Here is a 26,909-nt window from a genome sequence, read left to right on the forward strand (position 1 = left end):
GTGGATGCTCAGAGAGGCTCAGAGCTGGTGGGGTGAGTAGGCAGAGGGAAAAGCAGCTGTAGGCTAACAGCAAAAAAGTATTGCAGAATTTTGAAAACAAGGGTGGCAATCCAGAAGGGCATGGGAGGCTGCTGAAGGGCAAGAAAAAGAGGGAAAAAATTATTGCTCTGTCCTGATGTGACCTTCTTTTATAGTGGTTGGAGTTTGTGCCCGTCCTGCTGAGACAACAAAGCACCTGCAGGAGCCTCGTGCGGGTGCTGGAGCCCCTTTCAGTGATACCCAGGTGTTCCCAGGCTTCTTCCGATTCCTTCGGATGCCACTCTGGGAATAGCTCGTTGATTTTCATTTTCTGTGGTTTTCTTCTTTCTCCTAAAACTGCCATTTCAGCATGTATGTCTTATGCTGCTTCATGTAAAATTTGAAGAGGTTGTTTTTAAAGGTTTTATTCCAACGGCACTTAATTTTTCTGCTTATTTGGGTATATGCAAAATTATTTAAAAGACAGAGCTTCAAATGCAACACTTTGCATGCCCTGAATCGAAATGCCTTGACCTGAAACAACAGTTTTTGAGATTTCCTTGAAAGAAGAACAAAAAGTTGGTGCCAATCTGGAACCTACTTTTTCCTCTTTCTAGGCCTCACCGCTTTTCACAGATCGGAAAACACAATTTTCTCAACAGCTTGTTTCCCTACAGCGTTCATCCATCTGACTACGCAGCACCCTCAAAAGAGAGCAGCCTGGGGACACAGACCCCACACCGGATCGCTGCGCTTCCCTTCCCAGACAAAAAGTCTACCTTGCCTTAAAGCAGCTTGGGTCTTGCTCCCAGCGAAGACGTTGTCCCCGTCATCATCATCACCTTCCAGCCCCACCTCGGGGGCAGAATGAGGTCCCACCGTGAGAAGCAATCCCACCCCAAACGGTACACGTTTTCTCGCAGGACCCGCGGGGCTGGGGTCACACCCTGGGGACACGAGGGGACAGCTGGCTAGAGCTGCGAGAGGTGCTAATAAAAACCCAGACTCACCTACAGAGTATTGATTATTTCTGCCGCTTCACTGGTGCAAGCAGCTGCCTGCGGCGTGCAACCTAGCTGCCTCGCTTCCCCGGGCTGAGAAGGACGCGCTGCCCTCCCCGAGCCCCTTCCACAAAACAATTTTATCCTCGCAGCACCCTTCCCTCTCTCTGTCGCCTCGCCATACGTCGCCCCCGGTTTCTCACAGGTGGGGTGCACCCACTCATACCCCTCCAGGGTATTACCAGATGTGGCTTTTGATGAGAAGATGATACAAGGGGCCAGTCGTGTCCCCCCCGCCCAGGGCAGGGGAGGAGGCAGTGCCACCCGTGGGCTTTACCTGCCCCCTCCATGTTTCCAACCGGCCTTGGAGAAAAACAAAGAGTCAGCATTCCCTGGGGAAACAGCCAAATCCTCCCTGTCAGCATCGCGGGGGCTTGCTCCACACACAATCCCACAGATGTGAGTATCTGCGCGCCAGGTTCCCGCGCTGCTTCCTCTCGGCATGTATTTTAATGGGTTCAACGCCGCATATAACGAATCCTACCGATGTATCTGCCTTAGCACTTTCCGGAGGCATCACGTCTAACGGGCTGTCCTATCTGGAGATGCCGTAAGGGCCGGCTGGTGTTTCTGCAGCCCGGGACTGCCCAAACAACGCTCTGCTGTGCCTTTGATCTAGGGCTCCGCACGTTACACAAAAGGCTTTCTCCCCCTCGAGGGGGGAGGCTGCGAGACCCTTCTCCTCTGCAGATGCTCCTATATCACCATGAATATCACCAGATATTCATGAGCAGATCCCTCCACCAGATATTGATGCAGCTCGGGAGGAATCCTGGGCCACCCTTCCCCTTCCCCACTGCTGCCCGGGGACCTCAGAGCCCCCGTCCCCCGCTCTCTGTGAGTCACCGCCTCTCTCCACGGACTGTCCCCCAAGAGCAGGACATCCCTTAGGGACATGTCCAGAATTTTTGCCTTTCCCTCTCATCCAAGCTCCAGGCTCCGGCCGGCTCGTGCACGCGCAGCCCTCTCCCCGCTCCCCTCCTCCCTGCCCTCGTTCGCAACACCTCCGTCCTGCTCTTCCCCCAGGCCCGCGGATCAGGGTTTGCTTTTCATCCTTCCTTCTCCACCGCCTGATTAAGTGCCTCGGATGAAGCTCCCGGGGGGGGGACAGCGAGCCGGTGACTCCGAACCGCTTGATCTCCTCGGTCCTGCGGTACAACGCTGCACGACAACGTCAGCCCCAAGCCACCGGTGCCTGCTAGAGATGCTGCAGCGAAGGTTCGATCGCGCACGTACTAAAGCTGCCGCGAAGGAAACTAGAGATCGTTTGGACCCGTGTAAGGTTGCTTTGTGCAGGTGAAAACCTCCCGCAGACCTTTTGGAAGTCTTCTCGCAAGTGCCTCCTGCCGCACGTTGCTCGGGGATCCGGAAAGAAACGCGCATGAAAGCCTGAGGTTACTTATCAAACCGCACGGAGCAGGACTAACGCTGTGACGATCCGCCCTGATGATACAGCATCAAAAGGAGAGGGAAGAGGGGGCAGAGAGCTTTGTGGTGGTCGTCCTGCCACCGAAATACTCGGCAGGGCGGAGAAAGGCTCTTGCCAGGCCTCTGAAAGAGGAAAAGGTGGGTGGGTGGGAAATCTGGGCCGTCTCGAATAAAGCAGTTGCTGCAGAAGGCCTCTGGCTCTCGTTTATGAATTCAAATCTTGTCTGAGGGTAATACTTTCAAAAGCGTGTTTGTATGTGCCAGAAATAACCCTGGAGCTCCTCGTGACATCAGATGACACGAATGTTTGAATCGCTTTTGAAAAATGACGTTTACTACTTCTGAAACTCTCACTCCGATGCAGCAGCCTGAGCTCTCCTTGGCAAACTGTCTTCTCATTACTTCTTTGAAACAATTTCGAGAGATCTCCTTGAATGCAAATTTCTCTTTGAAAAAGCCAGCATGACATATTTTGACTTTCCTTGTTTGACAATATCAGTCATTTCATCTCAATAATGTAAAACATGATTGTTTCAGCTTTGCCTTCCCATTTTGCTCTGTGTGCTTTTGTATTACATTATCATATTTCAATGCCACAAAGCCCAGATGGAGTACATATAATATTTCATCTCTTGTACATGTTCTGGCACAATCACACTGACAATTTTGAACTTTATCACAGTAAAATGTTTCACTAGCTCCAAGTCAGGACTGGATTTCTTTTGGAATATTGAATTTGTTTTTTTTAAATATAAAATCTTCAGCTTTTTTCCCCCCCCTTGTTATGCAGCAAAACCGGCTATTGAGATGTCAGATATTCCCTCCGAAGAAATGTTCTGTTTCCCCAAGATTCATTACTTGGCCTCTGTGAAAGGAGAGATTTCAGCCCCGCTACCAGTGGATGAGCCTTCAGTTTCTAAAAGGACACCCTTGTGTTTGCAATGACCTCACCACGCTGGACGCTCCAGGACACAGTTCCCCACGAGGGTTTGTCAACGGGGTTAAAGTGAGTTCAAATGTTCCCAGCCCATCCCTCCTCTCTTTGCTTCCCTCTCCTCGTCCCTCATCCGGGCGCGTCGCCCTTCTCCCGGTCGCCCGGTCCTCCCCTACACCTCTACAACGGGATCGGTGAAATGACCCGGGTCAAACAACCGCACCAGAAACCTCCCTCGGAAAACCCAGCGGCAGAGACAAAGAGCTGCAACATTAAAACACCAGCACGCCTGTTTTCCTCCCCGAGCATCCCGCCGAACTCAACTTGGAAAAAACAGGCGTGTTTCCCCCCACGCCCACGTTTATTCTCTTTTGCCTTTTAACAGGGAATTGCGTAACAGTCCTCCAAACCCTGCGCTCGCCCTCACCCTCAGAACACGCCGAGACGAAACACCCCTCCGGCACCTTCCTTAAGGCGTGGGAACCTTTCGTTCCCCCCCAATTCCCCACTTATTTTCACGGGTGTCGTGCGTGTGTGTGTCCCCTCCCCAGCCCCTCCTTCCCTCCCAGGCCCCTCCCAGCCTACCCTTCGTCCCCACGCCTAACCCACGCCTCTAAGCCCCACGGCACCCCCAGGTAACCCACGCACCCACGCCGCTGTACCGACCCGACCGCCCCGTCGGGGAACGGCCACGTCCCGCCCGCTGGGGGCCGGCCCGGGCGGGGCAGGGCGGTGCGGGCGGGCGCGCTAAAGGCGGCGCGGGCGGGCGTGGTTAAAAAAAAAAAAAAAAAAAAAGGCGGTGCGGGCGGGCGCGGTAAAGGCGGTGCAGCGGAGGGGCCGGCTTCAGTCTGGAGGGTTGCGCGGCGCCGGCCGCCCCCCCCCCACCCCCCCTCCAAACAACCCCCTTTCCCGGATTGTTTTGTCTATGGGGCAGCCGCACCGAGCCCTGGGGCCCCCCCCGTGGCGGTGGGATCTGCTTTAGGGCGGTGAGTACCGTGCGCGTCCCTCCGGAGGGACACGGGTGGCGTGGGGGGGGGGGGGGGGTGGGTGGCTGGTGGCAGTCGCCGTCCGGTCCCCACTGCCGGGGGGGGGGTGTGTGTGTGTGTGTGTCCCCCTCGGAGAGATCTCCCCGGGATCAGCGCGGGTGGAAGGATGGATGGACGGACACGGTGAGACCGTCTCTGTCCCGGTCGTGCGTGGTCCGGGTGGGAAGGGGTGGTGGAGCCCCGCATCCCGGTGGGAAAAGTGGGGGGTTATCCGGGGGGACGGACGGACGGACACCCAATGGCCACACCACCCCGCGAGGTGGGTCGCACGGTTGGGAGCTTTGTGGCGAGGGGCTTTCTCCTGGCTGTGGCTCCACTCAAAGGCTGGGCTCCCGTGTCGCTTCTTTCCTGGAAGCGCCCATTCTTTTCCACTCGGGAAGAGTGACAGGAGGACCACGGTCCCCAAACGGATGCTTTGCCACCGGCGCTTGGGTTTTACGCCGTGCCGTCCTAACACATCCTTACCTCCTCCCCCTGCTTATATCGCTGAGCATCGCGGGACCTCGATAGCTGAGCGGGGTGGGAGACGTGGGCAGAGGAGATGGGACAGACCCCCTGCCACCACAGAAGGGGAAGGTGAGGCGAGCCAGCTGGCAGCGGGCTCTGCATCCCTGCCTGGGCACTGGCGCATCCCCGCAAACGCCGAGATGTCCGCTGTGCCGCTTTGCGGGGCCCGGCTGTCCCAGCCGAGCGGGTACGCTGCTCCGTCTAGAGCAGCAGCGGCAGCTCTTAGGTTTTCCAGGTGAGTACAGCTCCAAGTGAGCAAACGAGGCTGAGGAAGAAGCGGCACCTCATTCCGTACCTGCTCCTTGCCCTGCCCCAGCTGGAGTCCACCGAGCCTTTCCCTTACCTGAGCAATGTCCCTGTCCCTCTTGCAGCTGGCCGAGAGACAGGGCCAGCAAAGCCGGAGCTGCGAGTGACTAAACGGGTACCGTTTAATCCACCCCCTCTGTCTGCAGAGGCTGGGAGTTATAAATGCCAGCAACGACCAAAGCCATGTTGACATTAGGGCTACCAACAGTACAGCTGAGCCATGAGAAACTACAGAGTATGCAAGAGCACTGGCTATTCTGGACTTGGCATAAATAACTTGCTTAGTAACTCTATCTGTGCTAAAGCAGAGCCTGCTGAATAATGACGTTCAGGGCCTGTGGGTGAGGAAAGTGGTTTTTAAACAAATAAACAGTAGTTACACTTCAGGCACGGGAGTCGTCCCCCCCCCCCCGGGAGGAAGTTTTCTTAGAAAAGGTTTTGGCGAAAACCAAAAAAATAAACAAGATCCTAAGACTCGGAATGAAGTTGTCTCGACTAGCTCTAACCGTATCTCAGCTGGGTTGCATAAATACACCTGATGCACGCACAGCGGTTTGCGAGGGACGCTGTGAACCTGCGGTGTCCTGGTGCCCTCACCAGAAACGGGATAGGTACTGGTGGTGGCTGGGAAAAGTGGGATTTGGTTGCTTTTGAATGTGTCTGTGTGTTCTTGTTCTTTGTCTGCTGTGCAGAGCAAGGTCAAGGGAGCTCTTCTCTGGTGCTTTGTCCCAACCAGGAGGCTGAAGAGATGATGTCTGCCGTATAGTCTCGAGGGAAATTTATCCTTTCTGCTTGCAAGCTTGTAGCGAGGATTTATTGTAGAGAGATATGGGCAGAAGAGCATCTCCAGAGACTTGCATCGGGGTGGGGCGGGGAGGTCGGCGTGGCCATCCATCGGTGGGAGCATAAACCGCAGAGATGCTCAGCCCTGAGATTTGCTGTCCATTTGGAGCTGCTCGGAGGCTGGGGCCTGATCCAGAGAGAAATGTTTTTCTTTTGTTCTCGGTGAGCATCGAGTGCCGAAGTGTGCAGAATATGCCCAGAGTACAGCTGCAGCTGGCGTTCGCTTGTCCCACAGCTCTTGAAGGTCAAAGAGTTTAACAGTAGGGGATGGGACTGGGAGGGATCATTCCACGTGCTGGTTACAAACATCCCTTGGAGCTGTCGAGATCGTGGTCTGTTCCTTGCTCTGTGTTAGGTAATAACGTCATCCAATCAGTACCCAAATTTCTAAGGAGAACTGCTAAATGCTGTCACGACACGGAGAGTATCTCCCTCTGCTGCAGGCGGGACAGGCTGCCATGCCACCGGGCTGCCCAGGAGGCTGTGGGTCGACCTGGGTGCAGCTGGGGGTTCTTCTGGGCTGGCAAAAAGGGAGAAGAAACCAACGGGATGACAAAGTGGAGGCATGTCTTCCTAGTGCTACGGTTTTGGTTTCGAGCCTTCCCCTGGCACGGGGCGGCGGGTGGCGGGGGGGGGAAGCACACGTGCACCAGAAAGATGTTGAGATTGTTTACGTTCTGCTCCTGGCCTGGCGCCAGGGGGAACGGCTCGATGACCTTGGCACTGTTGGGACATTATTTATAGAAAGTAGATCTTCTGGGTTTTGTGGGTTTTTTTGACGTAAGAACATGAAAACAAGTCTTGGGAGGAAAAGACCCAATGCTGGCCTCCCGAATACATTGGGACTTTCTCCAGACCAGGAAAAGCAACACTTAAGAGGTGACCAGGTGTTCCCTCGTCACATTGCTTCCTCTTTTCCCTTGGAAAATACGGGTTTGATTCTGTCCTGGAGATTGCAGGCTAGTACAAGTTCACGCCGTGTTTGAAGAGTTCTTGCTCAAGATGCTAAAAGATGTTCACAAAGACAAATGCAGCTATAACCAAAGACAGTTTGAAGGTTCAGACATGAAAGGAAAACATAAATGACTCTCTGGTCGTCTTGGGTTTCTTCTGTTTGTGAAGCCCTTTGTCATCTGCAAGGGTTAATGGATTTCAGCGTGCTTCAGTGCCCATCTGTGGTGCTGGTTAGTGTGGCTGCCCCAGATGACAGATGGAGAAAATGAGGCTCGGAGATGTGCAGGGTTCTTGCTGGACGACCCACCATGCAGGAGCCCACGCTAGCCCCCCGGCTCGGGCTCCCAGGGCTCTGACAGAACCCCAGCGGCAAACTTCCCCTCTGGGTTTCCCAACGTGGGTATATTTCTTGCCCTCATCCTGTGAGGGGGGCGTGTTTCAGTTGTCTTTCTATCTCTCTGTATGCAAAATAGGAATTTATTGAGCGCATTTGTGCGTTGGTTTTGATGGGGAAATCCCCGCCTAGGCTGTACCTGACTCATCTATACCAGACCTTGGCTGAACCCGTCTATTCTGCTTTACCCAGCTCATCTTACAGGGCAAAGCCAAGGACCCAAAGGGACGTCCAAAGCCACAAAGAGAGTCTGTAAGAAGGCAGTAATCTAGATTTATACTGACCGCCACTGTGGTTGTGGGGAGGAGGGAGGAGAGATCTGTCGCCAAAACAGGGAGATGGTGAAAATGATTGTAGCTGGGTTTAGTGCTAAAGGTGAGAGTCTTTTGTGGATGCTGGCGGTCGCAAACCGTGTGCTCACTTTCCGAACCTATGGGGCCAAAATCAGAAGCTTGAGCATAGGGAGTGGTAGCTGGCTCCGCTGCTGCCGGGCTTCCTAGAAGTTTTTGTTAGGGATTTGGATTAAGATAATTTAAGTCAAAGGTGCTGAGGAGAGCACGGGGAGAAAACCAGTTAGAAATAAATCAGTGATTCGGTAGTCCGGTCTCCTGGGGAGTGGCATTAGCAGGAGGAGATGATGGAGCAGGAGATGCGCACGCAGGAGTGTCAGATAATACTGACCACCGGCAACCTCATTCTTTGTTTGAAGGGACCCCGTGTTTTATAGGGAGATTAGCGCGTAGTCCCCTTTGCAGCTGCCTGCTGCCACGTCCAGGAGAGAAATCCCTCCTTTTCTTATTAAAAACAGGCAGCACTTCTACTGCTCGGCCCGGAGGGGCAGGAGGAAGGCAGGTGCAGGCAGAGCCGCACACAAAGGCTTGCAGCCGTCTCGGTTTTAGTGTATCCTGCCTGGGTTGAGAAAGTAAACAGTTTGAGGCCGTGTCAGCAGCTGAACAAGAGACCTACAGAGAAAACCCGCAAGTCTTCAGGAAACTCTGTGGGTGACTCAGCCGGTGTTTTTGTCCGAGTACCCGTTCATTCAGTAACCCGGGATGGCAGCAGAAGTGCTCTTTTGTCGCGGTGCCATCTCACGAGCGAAATACAAACCTCTGGTCTCCGGTTGTTTGCGGTCACGGAAAGGCTTGAGAAGCTTTCCCAGCTGACAGAGGTTATTTCGGGAATGCCACTGCTGAGCCCTAAAATCACTCCAGCCCTTGTTGGATGCCGCAGTCTCTTTCTGGGCTCACAGCTGGGTCTGCTGAAGATGCAGATGGCTGTGACAAAGAGCAAGGCAGTTTCCCGAGGTCAGCCTGTGCATGCCGTGCTTCCTAACTCATCTTCCTTACGGCCAAAAAGGTGCCTTTAATTCAGCCTGTCTCGCCCTGTCTTGCTGTGCACGACACGCACCCTTCTGTTGGACATTTAATTTTGGCTGCCTGGCACGTCATTCGTGATAGGTGCTAGGTGTATCCCAAGGAGGTAGAAGTGCGAGCTGCCTCCTCGTAGAGGGGAGAGGGAGACTCAAAAACTGCAATACTGAGTCCGGAGGAGCTGGGTGGTATTGGCTTTTCACCAACGTTTTCTTTGTGGCCTAGGAAAGAAAGTTACTGTAGAAACTGCTTGATAGCAATAAAGAGCGCCCAAACATTGCTTCACAGAAAGTGGAAATCTGCCAGGAGTCAAAGGCTACACTGAACAGGATTGAAGAATTTAGACCATCTGTCTGCGCATTCCCAGGTTGTTTTCATGGTAAGTGAGAATAAAATTTAGTTGCCTTTAATACCAGCATTGCCGGTGGAGTCTCTGTAAGTGCTGGCCACCGATCTGGTGTGCTTCTGAACAGCAGGCGCCTATAGAGCATCCTCTCACCCTCCTCCCCCGTTGCCCTGCCCAGTGCACCCGTTTGCTCATTGGGGCGTATGAATGTGTTCTCGCCTTGTCTGCTGGCAAAAACCCAGGTGCTGTACATCACGAGTTCAACAAGTCCCTTCCGTGAGCCGTGCCAACGTCCACTGTTTAAATCTCTGGACAAGTAGGATGGATTGAGGGTTGATGGATGGAGGAATAATAAAGCACTTGAGCCTATCTCCTCCAGCCAATTTAGTCCCTGCTCCACGTCACCGTGCAAATCAAGTGCCTTTCGTTGGTGCTTGCAAAAAACGTGGGGGAGAAGAGACCAGCCTGCAATCCCCAGAGCCACAGCTGCATGGGAATGACGTTACAGGTAAGGTAATGGGGAAAGTGTTGACTAAAACCTGACACTTCTGCGTCATGAGCGCTTCTAAGCAGGAGGCTGCGCTGTATGCTCGCTGATAGAGATGTATATATACACACCTGCACACGAGTAAAGCACTACGCGTGTGTATACATACGCATGCTGGTGTTGCATGATGCTGATATTCCTGGAGCTTGTTGCATTTGAGTGTCTGAGACTTAAAATTGTCAAAGTAAGGGAGGGTCCTTAAACAACCCTTGATAGCAGAGATGAGACATCGGGCAACTCTGCGTGTTTCATGGTCACTGGACAACCTGATTTGGCAATGCCGATGCCACTAGCACTTGGCTTCTTGGGTATCCCTGTTGCCTCTTCTTCCCTGGGTACAGGAGTCAACCAAAGGTGGGGAGGCAGCATGTAATTTGGCAAGGAGAAGGACTAGTCGGTAGTGTGCCTTTATCCTTTCTTTCCTAAGGCTTCTCTCGCATGCACCAGGTGAGGTGGGGAGAGAGCTCCTTGGCTGTGGGACCTCTGTTTTTCTCAGATATCCCCCATCACCAAGCCTATTGATGCCACACTCTGCTGTCCGCCACTTTGTCTCCTCTCTGCTATAAAAACAGAAATCTTGCTTTTGTTCCGTAGGCTGATGTGCGTCCTCTGCAGCTGTGACTAGTAAGAGCAGGTCTACTTAGGACACAGCTTCTCTGTGCACGACAGTAGAGAAGGGAGCCTCTTTCTTTGCAGGTTGTTGTCTAGTTTTTTTATAATCTCAAAGTGTAAATCCACGCTGCAAAATGGGCAAAAGCGATTCAGTGTTTGCCTAGGATTGGGTAGTAAAAAGTCAACTGCAAGGATCAAGAATTTGTCTTGCCTAGCCATATAAAAGCAATCAAAAACCTAGTCTCGCTCATCTTCTGGGCTCATCCTGTGGTCTGTGGAAAGAGGTAAGCCGTTGCAGGAGATGAGGCATCCTGTCCTCAAATAGGCACTTCTCGGCTGTGGCTCACCCTGCCTGTTTCCCAGGGAGCCAAAAAGAGGGAGGTGACGAGAGCTATAGGTTCATGTTATACTTGACACTTCCAAGCCCCACCTCTCTCCACCTGTGAAAGGCTTTTATTCTGCGCTGGGGACAGACCGTCTCTGTGTGTGATCCTCACAGTACACATACACTGGCCTTTTGTGGAAGCCGGAGAACCTCTCGCCCATCAGAGGCATTGTCTTTTTCAATCTCCTTTGTATTATTTCCTTTTTCTGATGAAATCTTTCTGAAGGGTACTTGTGCGCTGAATACCCATTGCTGATAATGCACATTATGAAATCCAAAAGGAAGGTTGAGATTAAATGTCACGCACTTCACAGTCGGGGAATTCAGAGAGCCTTGTTGATCTGTGCATAATTTGGGGGTTGACAGCTCATGCATAAACAAACGTGCACACACACGTACACGCGTGCACGCACAGAGTCTTTTCCCCTGACTTAGCAGGAAATAAAAGCAAAGTCAGGTTTGTATCAGCTCCTGGGGGGGGGGGCCACGGGTGAGTGCAGCGTTTGCGGTGAAACCTGTGGGTTCTTCAGGGCTGTTCGACCCGAGAACCGCGCTGGCCAAAGCCATCGCCCTGCCTTCCTCCCCTGCACAGCACCGCACGGAGCTGTGGCTGCTTTGGTTTTACACATACGGCTTTAATCTGACCGGGAGGATCTTCCGAGAGCTTTTTGGCGTGTGCGAAGGCGGTAGCGACGTGAGGTTCACCCCAAGGTTGCCACAGTGTGTTCTCCTGCCAGCGGGGAATGGAGACGGGCAGAAAAAAAAAATTGACGTCGTGCTAAGCTGGTTGTTACTCAGCCCGGGAGGGACGTTTCTGCCTCTGACACGTCGTGCGTAATGAGCCCAGTGCTGCACGGGGGTCCGTAGCCGTCCCCCGCGGCACGGGGTATCGCAAGCCGGCACTGGTGGGGTACGGTGCTGGGCAGTCACCTTCGAAATGCTGTACCTGCTGAGCGTAAGCCGTGTGAGCTTGGACGGTAGGTTTACTTTTCATAGACAGCTTGGAAAACTGAGGTGTGAGAGGTTCAGTAACCCCGCCTTGGTTGCATGGAGGGGGGGCAGCAACGCTGCCAAACCTATGATCTAGTATTTTGACTTTCAGGCTTGCTATTCTGGATGCTGGACTGTAGTTCTGTTCCTGAAAATAGCTGTTTTCGCTTCCAAGCGCTTCGTGCCAGGAGAGAGGGATACCTGGGGATGCTGCAGGCTGGTGCTCCAGAGACACGTCCCCACGCACCACCCGCTGCCCCGCTAGCGGATTGCTAGGAATTTCTTTTAAGACGCTTTGCCACTGACTCATGAATTAGCAAAGCCTGTACTAGCTCTGTCAGCAGCACTTCAGAAGTTTCACTCTTCTAAATCTGTCCTCCTAGCTCCTGTTTGCCCAACATGGGGAATTTTGCGTCTACCATTTTTAGCATTAACCTGTTGCTATAGAAACCGCTAGGCGTCAGAGGGAGATTTTTGCCACTTGGGGATAGGCTACCAAGTAGTCAAAGTATGTGTTTTGCTGGGAGGCCTTCTGCTGAGCAGCTCCCCGAGCCCGTCTGCATGTCTGTGCTTATTTCGAGGCTAAGGAGCCACGAGGGAGTGATAAACCTGGAGCTGTAATTGCATGCAAATAAGCAGGGCTTAATATTGGCAAATTATTTCGGGAGGAAGTGAGAACGTGTTCCCGAGCTGCAGGTGGTGGGTACTAGCGGTCTGTAGGGTGGTAGTCCAGGGCCGAGAGATGAAAGGTCAGTCTCTAGCACAGTAAATGGTTAACCTAGAAGCAGGAGTCAAGGCTCTTACTGACATCTCCCAGCAGGGAGTAGGGGACAAACTGCTCCCTGTGGCTTCTCTCTCCCCTGAGACTAAAAATATAGGTGAATGCCAAAATACTCGTCTGGTCTGGCAACCTGAATTGTCTTCACTAACCAGGCTCAAGAGACCGTCACTGTCCAGCCGGACCCAAAGTAAGACCACACAAATCAAACCGTAGTTTTCAATTGTATATTTATAGAAAAAATGATATCTACTTGATTTATTAATATATAAGTTATTATTAGTTATAACTTATATGTATATTTATATAAATAACTTGCTCTTACAGGAGGTGGATATGACCGTGTAATATGGGAAATGCTCTATAACATAGGGTTGGTGACAACTCAGCTGCTGACTGATGGTCACTCGGGCTGTTCCGTATCAGGCCTGATTTACATGACTTCGCTGTCGTAGAAACAAATTTTGTTGCATGCAGAATGAGAGGCACGAGTCCTGTGAGTGCCATTGTGCCTGGGACTCGGGAAATGTCCTGGCTAGACCAAAAGGCAATCTCCCTGCTTAATGCAAATTTATTCGTCTGCCCTTTTTCCTCCCCTTTGTGTGTGCCTAGACTGCACATCTGGTCATATCATGACAGACTATGGGAGAAGAGGAACCCTTTGTTTTCTACAAAAATGGAAGAAAAAAAATGGGATGGTGCTGGGGCTGCAAATCCACCCATGAAACAGGTCAGGAACCTGCTTTTGGATCGCCAGAGCGGCACAGCCTTATTCGTTTCATCTTCCATTTCATGGCTGTAGACATGTTGGTAGCTCATAAATTGCAGTTGCGTTTTTCTGGGCAAGTTACTGGACTGCAGATAAGGAAATAATGTTGCTGGAGATGTAGTTCATCTTCTTCTAGGGGAGAATCCATCAAGAATGGCTTTGAAATCACCATCTCAGTGACAGTATAAAGGGGGACGTTGTGTTCATGTATATTCGGCTGAGGGGACCGAATCTCCCAAATTTCTTGCCATCTCCTTTTGAGTTCTGGAAAGGGACAGAGCTGGAGAATTGTTGGGAATAAAGAGCATCGGCTTCCTGGAGGGCTTGTGAGTGGAAATTGTCAAGTGCTTGGGGGCACAGTGAAAAGAAAATCTGGGGAGGTTTGAGGTTGTTGGGGGAAGAAGTGCCAAGAAGCCCTGCTTTACTGTGATAATCCAGTTTTCAGTGGTGTCGCGGATAAGCAGCGTGTGTCTGGGTTTCTCCCTTGTCCCAGGTTTCCTTCCCATCGAGTTTCTTTGAGCCTGTGTCATTCCTCAGGTGCGAGGCAGAGGAGATGAAATACTGAGTTGCATCAGAGTTTCTGTAAAACCGACCTTTATGACCCTGTTCGGTTGCAGGGCTTTCCTGGCGTTTTAAAGCTGCTCTTTTCCAGTAGCAAGGATTGATTTACTTGGGGTTTGGTGGGGATTTTATTTGTGTGTGTGTGCATATGGGTTTTATTTTTCCTTCTAATGTTTCCCCGTAGAAATCATCTGCAGGACAGATGGCCCGCTAAGCTTCTGGGACTGTCTCCCACAAACACCTGTCTAAGGCAGCTGGGAAATCAAAGAGGAATCCTTCTCTTTTAAAGCCCTTAAAGAAAAACAGCACCTGATCCCAATAAGTCTCATTTCCTTCTCTCTCTATCCTCCCAGCTCCCTGGCAAACTTGAATGCTGGCTGGTGGTCATCCAGGGTGAAGGCGAGGGGCTGGGTGCTGGCTGTGGCTCTTGCGTCCTTTGTATTTGCAGCCAAAACACTCCTCGGGAGCAAGGGATGGGCTGCTTGAGAAAGCTGGATGGTGTGGCCAAGCTTGTATTTTGGGGAGGCGGGGTGTGTGCATACGTGTGGTGGACGAAACATCAAGTCTGTTTGTCCCCCGTGTTGCAAGCCCACCCAGCCGCTCGCCGTGGGGCCGTGGGGCCGACCGAGCGCCAGTGGGGTGTCGTGCGTGCCGGTCGCCGTAGCCATGCTGGGTGCCTGACCGAGCGTGTTTGGTGTGTCGCAGACCGTCCTGCCAGCTCCTGCAAGGGGGGTAAACAAGGATTTCTCCCCCCGATGTGATGCTTGGGTGCCCTGGCTCGCCGTGGAGAGGGGTTGGCACGTTGCTGCAGGTGGTGGTGGTTAGCAGGCTGGCAGGAGCGTGGTTGCTGTGTTTAATTATAGCTCCTGTTTGAGAAACTAGTAGAGCAACAGGGCCTTTTTATCTTGTTCGGGGGAATCAGCTGCACGGCTTTTGATTGCTGTGTAACACGGAAAGAAACTTTGCCGTGCTCCCTGCAAAAGGAAATTTGAAACCCATGGGCAATAAAATCCTTGAGCTGGGCAATACCTCCCAGATGGTGTGGCTTGGCTCCCGATCATGGTGCTGCTTGGGGTTGGGATGTTTTTATGGCCACAGGGAGAAGGGCTGCATCAAGGAGGGGATGCAGCCCTAAAGCAGGCGGAAGGGAGAATTCAGGGTGCATGGGAAAGGCTGAGCAGGGTTTGGATGTCCTTGTCCTCCTGCAGTGGCGACAGGGCAAGTAATGCAAATTAACTCTTACCTCCCCAGTAGGTTGTCCCCTGCTGCTTGGTGATGCTGGCCGCATCCATTGTGTTGGCGGTCGCTGGAGGTCATTAGGCTTTAGATTCTAGTTAGATTTTGCTTCGCATTTTCATTGTGTGTAGGGGCAGAAGATCTACCATCTAGGTTGGTGGGTTTTCCCTAAGGAGGACGCAGTGTCCCTGTGCCTGTTGGAGTTGCTAAGGAAGCATCAGGGCTGTGGCAAAGTTGGGAATGAACCTCTGCCAAGAGATATTTCCTACTGGTGTTGCAAAGAGCCTTCTGTACAGACAGGGCTGGTGTTTACGTGGGAAGGGAGTCCTGCGTACCCGACTTACTTCAGATTTCTCACCTGTAACATCCCCATAGCTTAGGTGTACAGATTGTGCCAGACTGAGAGGGAGCAGCAGCCACATTATGCTGCTGTGGTGGCTGAGTGCTAATTGCTTTTACTGCCTGAGCATCAGGTTATTTTTGGCTTGATCAGATTTCATTCCCTGCAGGTCTCTGAGGCTTCCCGACCTGCAGAAACTGCTTTGGGAGAGTTTATCTTCTGTAGGGTGGAGAACTTACACCCCTCATCCAAGGCATAGGTTGCAGTATATTCCTCCCAGCAGAAAAATGCGAATTATTCTGTTGTTTTCAGATGTTTTGTTAGCCCAAAGCATGCAAAGCTGTGTGCTGCAGCTGGTGTGGAAGAAATCCACTGGGAGTTGGGGATGGTGATGGACTGCTGCAGCTGGCTGGTGGCAGAAAGGTCCTAATCATCTAGATTGTCTGTTCTTGATAGAAATGTAGTCAGGGAGCTGATTCAGTCACCAGGGGTTTGGGATGTGCATTTGCAGAAATACAGCATGAATCATAGAATCATAGAGTAGAATCATAGAATAGTTTGGGTCGGAAGGGACCTTTAAAGGTGATCTAGTCCAACCGCCCTGCAATGAGCAGGGACATCTTCAACCAGACCAGGTTGCTCAGAGCCCCGTCCAGCCTGACCTTGAGTGTTTCCAGGGATGGGGCATCCACCACCTCCCTGGGCAACCTGTGCCAGTGTTTTACCACCTTCATTGTAAAAAATTTCTTCCTTATATCTAGTCTGAATCTACCCTCTTGTAGCTTAAAACTGTCACCCCTTGTCCTATCGCTACAGGTCCTACTAAAAAGTCTGTCCCCATCTTTCTTACAAGCCCCCTTGACGTACTAAAAAACCGCAGTAAGGTCTCCCTGGAGCCTTCTCTTCTCCAGGCTGAACAACCCCAACTCTCTCAGCCTGTCCTCACAGGAGAGGTGTTCCATCCCTCTGACCGCCTTTGTGACCCTACTCTGGACCCACTCCAGCAGGTCCATGTCTTTCCTGTGCTGAGGACCCCAGAGCTGCAGGACACAGTACTGCAGGGGGGGTCCCACCAGAGCGGAGTAGAGGGGCAGAATCCCCTCCCTCGACCTGGTGGTCACACTGCTTCTGATGCAGCCCAGGATACGGTTGGCTTTGTGGGCTGCGAGCACACGTCACTGGAATGTCGCTGTACCTTGGTAGTTACCTGGGACATGAGGAGTTCGGGCTCAGGGTCTGTTTGTTCCACCATGGGCTTCTTGGGGAAGCTTATTAGGCTGTTTGATAGGATGCACAAAGATGCTTTGTGGCTGTCGGGTGTGTGGTTGGGTTAGACGCAGGGGATTTGCCTCATCTCTTAGGATTTCGGAGTCCTGAAGTATCTGAAGTTGTTTACCAAGAGATTTTATGCATGTAAAAGTGGGCAGACTGAGCCTTCATGTATGTGGGGGGGAAAGGAGTCTTCGGTCCCACTCAGTTAGGCAACAGCCTAATGTTTGCAAGAGCCAAGGTACTTAGTATCTCTGTGGCTCCTGTCCTTAATCTATGGGTGTTTCCAAAGCAGCGATATCGTCTATCCTGAAGGTGCAGGGCTGCAGTAAGGTAAGATTGTGAGACACTGAGATACTTTGTTGATGAGCCTTGCGGACAAGAAAAGGGAAGAGATGGCTGGCTGGTTGGAAGTTGTATGTGGAAAGTTATCTTTCCCTTTCTGGCTGGTCTTGCTCTTTGTATGACTGCTCTGACCCGTGCATCCATCGCCTCTTCTCTGCCCTGCCCATCTGTTTGAGCCCAGCCTTCCTCGCTGTCTCTGCGGCTGAGCAGGTATGGGGTCCAGAGCAGTGCTATGGACCTGGCACCGTCCTCACCAGCAAAGCGCCAGGACCACCAGAGCCTGAAGAAACAGCAGAAGAGCTGGACAAACACATTACGGCTGTCGGGGCCTTGCAAGAGAAATGCTGTGGGGTGCTGAGAGCCAGGTACTGCCGTGCTGGGTGCCCCTTCCATGCGTGGACCCCTCTGTGCTGCTGCAGTGCTGGAGACCTTCCATCCCGGGGGAATCCAGTATTGTAAAGGGACAGTGCTGCTGCTGCTGCTGCTTCGTATTTACTAGTGGTTCTCAGCCTGTGGTCTGTGAAAGATGCTTAGGCACGGCAAGTGCCCTCTTAGGCTGTTAGAAAGGACATACATCCACTGCACCTTTGGTTAACTCTTTGGCGTGACAAATCAAAGCGGGCTCGAGATGTTGAGTTGTCTCAGGCATACTAGGAACGTGATAGAGCTGAATAAAACTTGCGCCCAGCTTAAACGTATGAACCTTTCACCCGTTCTCCTGGCTTGCTTCTGGTTCGTTTTCTCTTCCTCTGCTCGCAGATCGGAATTGCCCTCAAACCCTTGGAGTAAGAGGTAGCGTAGTACCACCTCTTTAATTCGAGCAGCGCTGCTTTGTCAGGGAAAAGGCTGCACCGTGGATGGCGATGCCACCGAAAAAATGTCCGGCTAAGCAATGGGACCTGGGCAGCCGCGTCCTCGCAGACAGGCAGGATAGGACCCCTCAGCCGCTTGGCAGCCGCTTGCCGAAAACTGCGGGCAAGTCAACTTCAGGTGGCTGTAGGGAACGGGGTCTGCTTGCCCTCTTTGCAGCCCTGTGGACCTCCCTGGGTGGGTGCGGAGCTCTGGCTGCTGCAGCATCGTCGTGCGTGTGGTTGTCTCCCCTCCGCTCTGTGCTGCAGCGCTCCGCTTCTCTCCAGGCGCTGGGAGGGAAGCGGAGATGCTGGGGAAAGAGCTTGTGGAGGTGGGGAGAGATTGAGCTATCATTAGCGTGGCACCGGTGAGGTTTCTTTGCACCACGAAGCAGTAGGTATCAAAATTGAGTGCAGTATGCTGAAGGGCTGAGCGAGGGAATAGATACTGAAAGGAGCCTGCGAAGAAAAAAGGATTTTTTTGGAGGAAAAAACCTTCTTTTGACTGCACGTAGGCACTGCCCGTCACCGAGAGCTGTGTCAGGGAGTGGGAATTGCCTGCGTATGGTGATTGATCTGCGCAGCCCCTGGGATGCTCAGAAGACGGATTAAGGAGAAAAGAATCGCGGGAGAAGGAGGAGGTGGAGGTTCTCCTTTGAAAACGCAGAGGCTAATAGAAAACATCCTCTAAATTGTCAGTGTGTCAAGTTACATTAATGTAAGTATAACGTTTTCAAATCCTTGGCATCTTCTATCTGAATGTCACTGAATGAGCACTAATGCATTCATTAGCTCATTACTCATTAATATTCAGTATCCGTTAGCCTGGCTTTTTCTCTGGAAGATGGGGATAATGAGACATGGGACTGGCTGCGGGGCCATGCCGTAGCTGTGCTTAGTGTGGTGGGAGTGCGGTTTTATGTACCAGAATGGCCTTCGGTGATTGTTTTATTGGCACTTGTATCTGGCCTACGTTGTCCCGGCTCTTGGCCAGTGGTTTACCACAAATTAGTGGAAATTCTTAATGGGAGAGCAGTGCTAATGATGATGTGGATAAATTTCCACCAACTCCTGCCCTGAAAGCAACTGGCGAGACAACTGATGAAGGCGTATTTTGATCTTCTAGCCTGTGGTCAGAGTTGCAAAACTGCTTCTGTAATCACAGAGCTGTTCATCACCGTCTTCATCGGTGAGTCATGGAGTCCCCCCTTCAACCCCCGTCACCTTCCTTTGCTTCTTGCCCTTGGGAGAAATTCTCTAGGTATGAAGAAGTCTAATTTTTTTTTTCTTCTTTTCTCTTTTTTTTTTTTTTCCCCCAATCCTGTCTTCCCTTCCTCTGCCACTTCTGGCCATGAAGAGGACAGAGGAGGAGGTGTGGGCAGCAGACTTTCCCTGGCAAGAAACCCAGAGGGATCCAGAGGTGCCAGGCTGGTGTGGCCAGCACACTCAGCACCCCAAATCCTATCAAGACCAGCAAGCCCTCAGGTCTCTCATCCCTGGGGAGGGCTTTGGTGACCTGGGGCCAGTAGGATGCTGCTGCTCAGGTCCTCTGCCAGACTTTTCCCTCAGCTAGCAAGCCTTCACAGAAGGACTTTGCTTTGCTCCCCACCAAAGGAAAGTGGTCAAATAGGTACCCAGCACCTTTATGGGGGTGTGAGGGTCCTCCTGACAGCATGGAACACCTCAGGCAGCTTGGGGCTGTCCTCCCCAGGTCCCAGGAGCCGCGTTGGGCCAGACGAGGGATGTGGGATGGCCTCAGAGCGGTCCTGAGGCTCAGCGTGAGAGAGGAGCATTCAGCAGAGGGGTGTTGCTTCAGGGTTGGGCTGGATAGCTTTGATAAGAAAATGCTGGGCTAGAAATACCGCAGCAACAGGTCGTCTCTGGTTTCGGCAGCAGTGAGGTTCTGGCAGGGAAACCAGTCGGCATCCAACCTTGTGAGTCTGGGTCTGCCAGGACTGCAGAAACTGTAGTAAGAAAAATTAAAAAGAAGTCAAGGTTTTCTTTTGGACGCATCACTCTGGCTTTGGGGTGGATTTTGTGTGCAGATTATCTCTATTTGAGTACATAACAGTTATTATGACAATTCGGGTCAGCAAACTCCAGACATGATAAATCTTCCAAACTTTTCTACTAGCACCTATCTTTTGAGCTTCTTGCCTTGTGGTTGAGTGTAGGGATGAGTATACAGCTTCCACCTTCCTCCTGAGCAGTCGTTTTCCCCTGTCCCACTTCTGAAATATTTCTAGACCCTGGCTGCTGCATATGACTCTGCTGCCTTTCCAGGAACCTGGGCTTAGTTATTCAGGGGAATAAGAGCAAAAAAACCACAACAAAACTCCCTACAATCCAAAAGAAGCACCTGCAAAGCCCTGAGTAGCTGAACTGGCTTGCTGAAAAGCATTTTGCCTGTGGTCTGCTTGAAAGGGTCTTGTTAACCCCTTGATCACGGCATTCAGTCTTTGGACTGTCCCAGCGAGACCTCTTAGCTGTGCCTTACAGAAAGAGTTCTGTTGGGCGCTTGCGGAGGTCTCTGTCCGCTCTTGTCTGGACAACCACAGGGAAGGGTTTTCCTGCGAGAGGGAAATCCCTCACGAGGCAACGGGACAATGCTTGCATGCACGATGCCAAAATAACCGGCACCTCGTTTTATTAGTCCCCAAAGACTCGTGAAATCTTTAGATGTGGGCATAAATCCTCTCCTCCTGGGAAGGCTGGGCTGGGGCGGCACTTGAGCCCTGCGCTTGCTTGGGACGGATTAGCTGTGCCTGGTGCCTCTGGGGATTCGTCTGGGGGTCTCTGGGAGGGTGAAGTGGGAAATGGAAAAAACGTGTTTGTGTTCAGCTGAGCCAAGATGAAATGAGGCCAAATTGGAAGAAAAGACTCTCTGAACTGAGGGTTTTCCAGGGGTTTATGATTGCAGGATGGCATAGAGTGATTCTGTGGGACTCTTGCCACCTCTACCTTTATACCACCATGCCAAAGCAGAAGTTATCTCTTCCACCGTAACTTCCGTCAGTTATCTTTGTCTTGTTCTTATCCCAGATAGTATTTGTAGTTTTTAGTTGCCATCATCTTCCGTATCCTAGAAAGCAACATATCCTCAAGGAAAGTCTTGCCTCTGGCTTGTTGTTCAGGGGCTGGAGTGTTCTGGCACAGCGTGGGGGATGCAGCATCTGCGGGGACACACAAATAAACACCGGAGACTTGTTTGGTATTTGGCCTGAAATGGCAACTGAAGGGTGTGATGTATGGCACGAGGAAAGACAAAAGGCAAAGCATCCCTTAATGACTGTAATTCCCCTAGTGTGGAAAGCATTTAATTCCTTTAATCTGGGAAACAGCAAAGAGGTACCGTGGGGCATTGCTTCATGCTGGGATAGGCCAGACTATTGTGTGTAGGTCAAAGGCATTTATAGCTAAATGCCCATGCTAAAACCACTCTGCTCTGATTTTTTTTTTTCAATTTTTTTTTTTTTCTTGCCCTCCTAGGCAGATCCCGGTGACGGTGGGATCACCCTGAGATGAGCCACCCATAGCCAGCGCCGGCCTCGCTGCCAGGGCTCCCTACCCCGGGACAATGAGGAGCCGTCTGCTGGCTTAACAGGGAAAAATTTCGTAGCGGTGGCTGGTTTTTCCCCACACCTCGTGAAATTTCATGTGACGGCAGAGCCGCTTCCCGTGCCCTCCTTGCGCCGCCTCGCAGCTGAGGGCTGGGTGGTGGAGGGCCACCGCCATGGCGGCGAAGCAGCCCCCGCCGCTGATGAAGAAGCACAGCCAGACCGACCTGGTGAGCAGGCTGAAGACACGCAAGATCCTGGGGGTCGGCGGGGAGGATGACGACGGTGAGGTCCATCGCTCAAAGGTGAGGGCAAGGGGAGAGGGAAGCCCGCGTGCGGTAATGATGGAAAATAGAATTTCTGCCTGGACAACTTGAGGTGGTGTGGGTTTTGGTTTGGTGGTTTTGGGTTTTTTTTTTGTTTGTTTTGGGTTTTTTTTAGCATCTAACTTCTGCAGCCTCTTTGGCAAAAAACAGGGCTCCCAGCTCCGTGGGGCTCCTGTTAAAGGGAGGGTCAAGGCTGTGGTGGCGCAAGCAGCGCTGCTGCTGTTGAGCAGCGATGGGTCACGCAGCCTGCTGGGTACACGGGAGCTGCCCAAAACAGCTTTTCAGGGTAATGGGGCCCTCAAGCTGCTTTAATCCATTCCTGAAATTACATCGCCAAGACACCCATGAGCTAGCTCAGAGCTGGTGCCGTAGGACCACGGCATCACCAATGCCCATCAGGCCTGGATGCTAGAGCAGTGATTTAAGTGGTGCCTCTCAGAAGAGGCATGAATTGCAAACCACCAACCTGTTTCAGCAAAATACCAGAGCTGGAGGACAAGAGTGAGTCCCACAGGAGTCCTGTCCCAGATTCTCTCTGGAGAACTTGCTGGCAGGGCATTGCCCAGCCTGCACGTAGGGAGCAGCACAGAGCTCTCCGAGAGCTCTCTGCAACCAAAAGCTGCCCCAGTACCTTTCCCTGTTGCTGGTCTGTGTAGCCTTCCCATCCACGTGCTTTGGGGAAATTGTGGTTTGGGGAAGTCGTGGTTTGGGGAAGTCGTGGATGGGCATCACCCTGGGCAGCACGAATGCGAGAGCGGGACGGATGCTGTGACACCCCGAGGGCTCTGCTGGAGCCTGTGCTCCATCGGGATGTGACGTGCAGGCGGTGTGTGTGAGAGGAGACAGTTCCCTAATTACCTACGTAAGAGGAGATGAGTTAATGTTGTCCCTGCCCCAGGCTGCTGATCCCAGTAAGGGAGCAGTAGAGGCTGCAGCTCCTGATGGAAATCAAGGCAGCCATCAGTGGGTTTTGGGACCAAGGGGGTCACAGATGAATCCCTTGTCCTCGTCCTCCTTCCAGCCCTCTTTAGGGATAAACTCCCACATGGGCTTAGGTATGCATTTGGGGGCTGGCAAATACTGCCTAAAGGCTGGGGAAGGGTCTGCTTAGTCACCTTGTGTCTTTTATTTGAATTTCAGATTAGCCAAGTACTGGGAAACGAAATCAAGTTTGCTGTCCGGGAACCTTTGGGGCTCAGGTAAGACACTGGGAGGTAAGATACTACTCGGCTAAGAGACACGAGGGAGCTGGATCATCTCGGCCACAGCATCCCTGACAGCTCTGGCTGCCGACACCGGCTCTGCTGCTGCGCCAGCATCGCTGCTCCCAGCAGGGGCTTTTTGGGGGCCAGGGGACCAGAGCAGCTCTGCTTTCTTCCCCCGTAAATCATCCTGAGGCCCTTGAGCTCTTGTCCCACAGCAGGTGCTGGGAACCAGAGGGATTTACGTGGGGCTGGAGAAGCTCCTGGTCTCACGTGTGACGGGGTGGTCACGTCCCACGGGGACGCCATCCTCTCGGCAGGGTCGCTTCCCCCCTCTGCTTGGGTGAGGAGGATTTTGGCTTTGTCTCGCCAGCGAGGCTGGAGCTACCGGGATGCGGGGAGCCGAGTCATCCCACGGGAGCCTCGTGGCTGCCCTCGGTTGCGCGAGGGGAGAGGATGAAGGCTGACGACCGAGCGGGCGGCCAGGAATGCTTTACGATGTCTGAGCGATGGCATCGCCCCCGTGCTCACGCCGTGCCCTCCGTTTTCCTTCTCACGCAGGGTCTGGCAGCTGGTTTCCGCCGTCATGTTTTCCGGGGTCGCCATCATGGTAAGTGAGGGACGTGGTCCTGGGCACCAGCAGCTCCCAGTTGCCAAAGGGGTGTCCCAGAGTGGCTCCTCGGTCCCCCCGGCATTTATCCCCCCTCCTCTGCCTCCAGCAGATGCTGCTGCCGCTTTCTCTCGCCTTCGCCGTGTCTCAGTAATGGGCTTTGCTAGCGGCGTCCTTGGCGGTTTGTTCCCATCACCGGAGTCTGTTTTCATTAGCAGGGTCATAAACCACACACGGCACGGCAGCTTCGGCCGTAGAAACCAGTAGCTGACACGCCGATGCTTCTTGCGCCTCCTTAATTTCCAATTTCCTCGCCGGCGGCTCCGATCTCATAAAGTCTCAACGTCGAAGCGCTGCTGCCCAAGAGGGCACGTTTTGACGGCCCTGGCCAGTGCAGGGTGCTGAGTCTCTCCCTTGCCTCTGCCAGGCCCTCGCTTTCCCCGACCAGCTCTACGACGCCGTTTTCGACGAGGAATCGGTGAGCAGCAAGATTCCCATCCGGCTCTACGGAGGAGCCCTCCTCAGTGAGTGCCGTGCCGCTGCTGCCCCGTCGAATAAGGGGACGAGAGGCCAAAAATGGCAGGAGGGGGCAAAGTCTGTGCCCAGCCGGAGAACTGCAGCTGGAGAGCAGAACAGCTGCTGTTAGCAAAGAAATTGTTTCGGGGTTATTTTGAAAAGCTCAGCTGCTGCTGCTTTTTTTTCCTAGTAGGGGCTGAGGCTCGCTGCAGGTAGGGTAAGGAGGTGCTGTGCGTGCTCTAAATACTTCGGGGAGTATCCCAAGTGCCCCAGCAAAGGGAGATTGTAGGTGGGCTGGGTGGGAGATGATGGGGTGCTGGGCTGAAGCTGGGGCCAGACCCCCCGAGTGGGAGTGGGAGGAGAGAAGGGGCATCCCGGCAGGGTCCCAAGAGGTGGGGGGCAAAGGACAAGAAGGTGAGGGGAGCCCAGAGAGATGGTGTAGAAGAGAAAATGAGCAAAGGAGTTAAACCCACAGGGTTTGCATCGCTTTGCATCCTGCGCTGCAGCTGCTAGTGCTCCCACCTGCGGGGACTGCACCTTCTGGGTGCCCATCCAGGTTCCTTTTTGGGGCTGGCACGCCGCAAAGGGCAGGCAGGTGCTGGCAAGGTGTGTGGGGGGGTGTTTTTTGGGGGGTGGAGGGGGCTGCTGGGGCTGAGGGCAGGTGGCTGAGTGGGCTGCCGGCTCCTTCCCGCAGCCTGCAGCAGCACCTCGTGGGGTGGGCTGGAAATGCAGCGGCCACAGCGGCCGGGGAGAGCAGAACTGCTTCCCACCATTCACCTGCCATTTCCATTTCCATTCACCAACCCTTTCCATTTCCATTCACCAACCCTTCCCATTTCCATTTCCATTCACCAACCCTTCCCGTTTCCATTCACCATGGCCGAAATGGGAGCAGATGGGTGGGCTGCTCCTTCCCGGTGATCTGCTGTCCCTCCCCAGGTATCTCGCTCATCATGTGGAACGCTCTCTACACGGCCGAAAAAGTGATTATCCGCTGGACCCTGCTGACGGAGGCGTGCTATTTTGCCGTGCAGTTCCTGGGTGAGTAGCTGCAGCCACCCAAGAGGGAGGAGGAGGAGGATGCAAAGGATGGAGAGGGGGGGTACGTGCTGTGTACCCCCACCAGGCAGGGAGGAAGGAGAAGCGGAGGCGGGCAGGACAACCGGCGTGAGCGGTGGGATCGAATGCGAAACCGGAGCAGCGCCTTTGGGTCTGATGGCGGGGGGAATGCCAGGCTGAAGGAGGTGTGGGGTGAGGGTCTGGGAGCCGCGGCGGATTCGGCCGGTGGGAAGGTGCTGTCTCCGCTGCCTGCCCGGGCACAGGGACACCCGGCTGTCCCCATGCTGTGCCTGGCTTGTGCTGGAGATGGCTCCTTTGCTCTGCAGGACTGGCAAAGATAGATAACCTGGCTCCCGGAGCACCTTCCCTGCCAGCTGCTCTCCCTTTTCCTTCCCTTTTCCTTGCCCGGGACTGCTCACTCGAGGGTGCCCAGGTGCAGAGGAAACATCTTCCTCCGATTCATTTATTTTTCTCCCTAAAAACATCTGGCCTCCATTGCCAGCACAGGTCATCTGGAGTGGGCTGCCTAGCTGCTGGGGCTAACAAGAACAGACTGTAGCAACCTACACTGAAAAGGGGCATGTTCAGTCTTACCAAAACAGAGAATAACAGTTCAGCTTGTTTCTAGGGAGCTTATCTATATTTAACAATGAAGGGGGTTCTTGTATGCGTATGTTGGTAGCGCACTAACTGTGTTATAAGGTAGCTATGTGTGGGTAGCCAAAAAGGAACGAGATGGTCGGAAAAGAGGTAGTGTGTATGGACTAAGCATATTTTGTAGGTGCTTCTAAAGTTGAAAAATGTTTATCGCCGCTGAAGCGGTCAAGCCACAAAGCAAACTCAGGAGCCTGCAGCTTCCACAATTAGCATCTGAGCGCAACAGAAACTCGCATTTGCCTGCGTGACCGTTTCGGGCTGTAGCTGCCTGAATGTGGGGCTGCCTTTTAAAGCAAGGTTTCTGTAAGTGAGAGCTCTGGGGGCTGTGGCTAATGTCAAGGCTGTGAAATCAAGCCTCTGCCGTGGGTTCACGGTGCGTGTGAGCCTGTGCCGAAAGCTGCTGCGTTTGCGAGGCTCAGCAGGTCTTGCTAAGACACCGCGTTAGAGGGCAGCAGAAAACAGTTTTGTGCTATTTCTCTCCGTTTTGTTTTTTCATCACCAACCTCTGCCTTGTCTCCCTCCTTCTTCTCCAGTTACCACTGTCTCCCTGGTTGAGAGTAGCCGGATAGCTACAGGTGCCGTACTTCTCCTGGTCAGCCGAGCCCTCTTCATCCTCATCAGCATTTATTACTATTACCAAGTTGGACGCCGTCCCAAGAAAGTCTAATTCCTGGGCTTTTTGTCATGGGAAGGGTGGGAGGGGGGGGTTTGTGTCGGTAATTTTGCATTATAACTTTTTTTTTTTTTTTTTTGTTAGTCCCTTTTGGTTCTAAAGTGGTTTCCTTCTTTTCCACTTACCGGCATGAATCAGTGTGTAACCCGGTGCTGGTGGCATTGCCAGGTGAAATGGGGCGGGGGTTTGGGGGGGAGCAGCGTTTGGTGGGACCCCCCAGCCCCTCTGCAGGAGGCGAGGAGCAGTGGGAGGAAGGCTCAGGGAGGCGCGTGGGCCTGGCAGGCTCAAGGAAAAGGAGCTGGTTTCCAGGGTTGGGGAACTGGCCGATGGGAGCACAGGCTCTGAACCCGCTGGAAGAAAGCACAAAATAAGACCAGCACATTGAAACCAAATCCCTGAGGAGACAGGGCGGTAGGACAACT

General features: G+C 52.9%; 1 protein-coding gene across 6 annotated transcripts; it reads left to right on the forward strand.

Annotated features, from left to right (window-relative positions):
• Positions 1 to 1,334: 1,334 nt before the first annotated feature.
• Positions 1,335 to 26,496, forward strand: TP53I11 (tumor protein p53 inducible protein 11). 6 transcript variants are annotated; one of them, XM_049825672.1, is made up of 8 exons: positions 1,335 to 1,478; positions 3,298 to 3,513; positions 21,377 to 21,749; positions 22,911 to 22,969; positions 23,534 to 23,582; positions 24,010 to 24,106; positions 25,038 to 25,139; positions 26,348 to 26,496. In XM_049825672.1, the coding sequence occupies exons 3-8, from the start codon at positions 21,621 to 21,623 to the stop codon at positions 26,479 to 26,481; spliced, it is 570 nt and encodes a 189-aa protein (XP_049681629.1). In that variant the 5' UTR covers positions 1,335 to 1,478; positions 3,298 to 3,513; positions 21,377 to 21,620; the 3' UTR covers positions 26,482 to 26,496. The 6 variants fall into 6 exon arrangements, with proteins under 6 accessions (XP_049681629.1, XP_049681631.1, XP_049681630.1 ...); XM_049825674.1 differs by lacking the exon at positions 1,335 to 1,478 and adding an exon at positions 2,344 to 2,645; XM_049825673.1 differs by lacking the exons at positions 1,335 to 1,478; positions 3,298 to 3,513 and adding an exon at positions 4,317 to 4,427.
• The last annotated feature ends 413 nt before the right edge of the window (positions 26,497 to 26,909 follow it).

The sequence above is a fragment of the Accipiter gentilis genome, chromosome 22 (genome assembly GCF_929443795.1).
Source record: "Accipiter gentilis chromosome 22, bAccGen1.1, whole genome shotgun sequence".
NCBI classification, from domain to species: Eukaryota; Metazoa; Chordata; class Aves; order Accipitriformes; family Accipitridae; genus Astur; species Astur gentilis.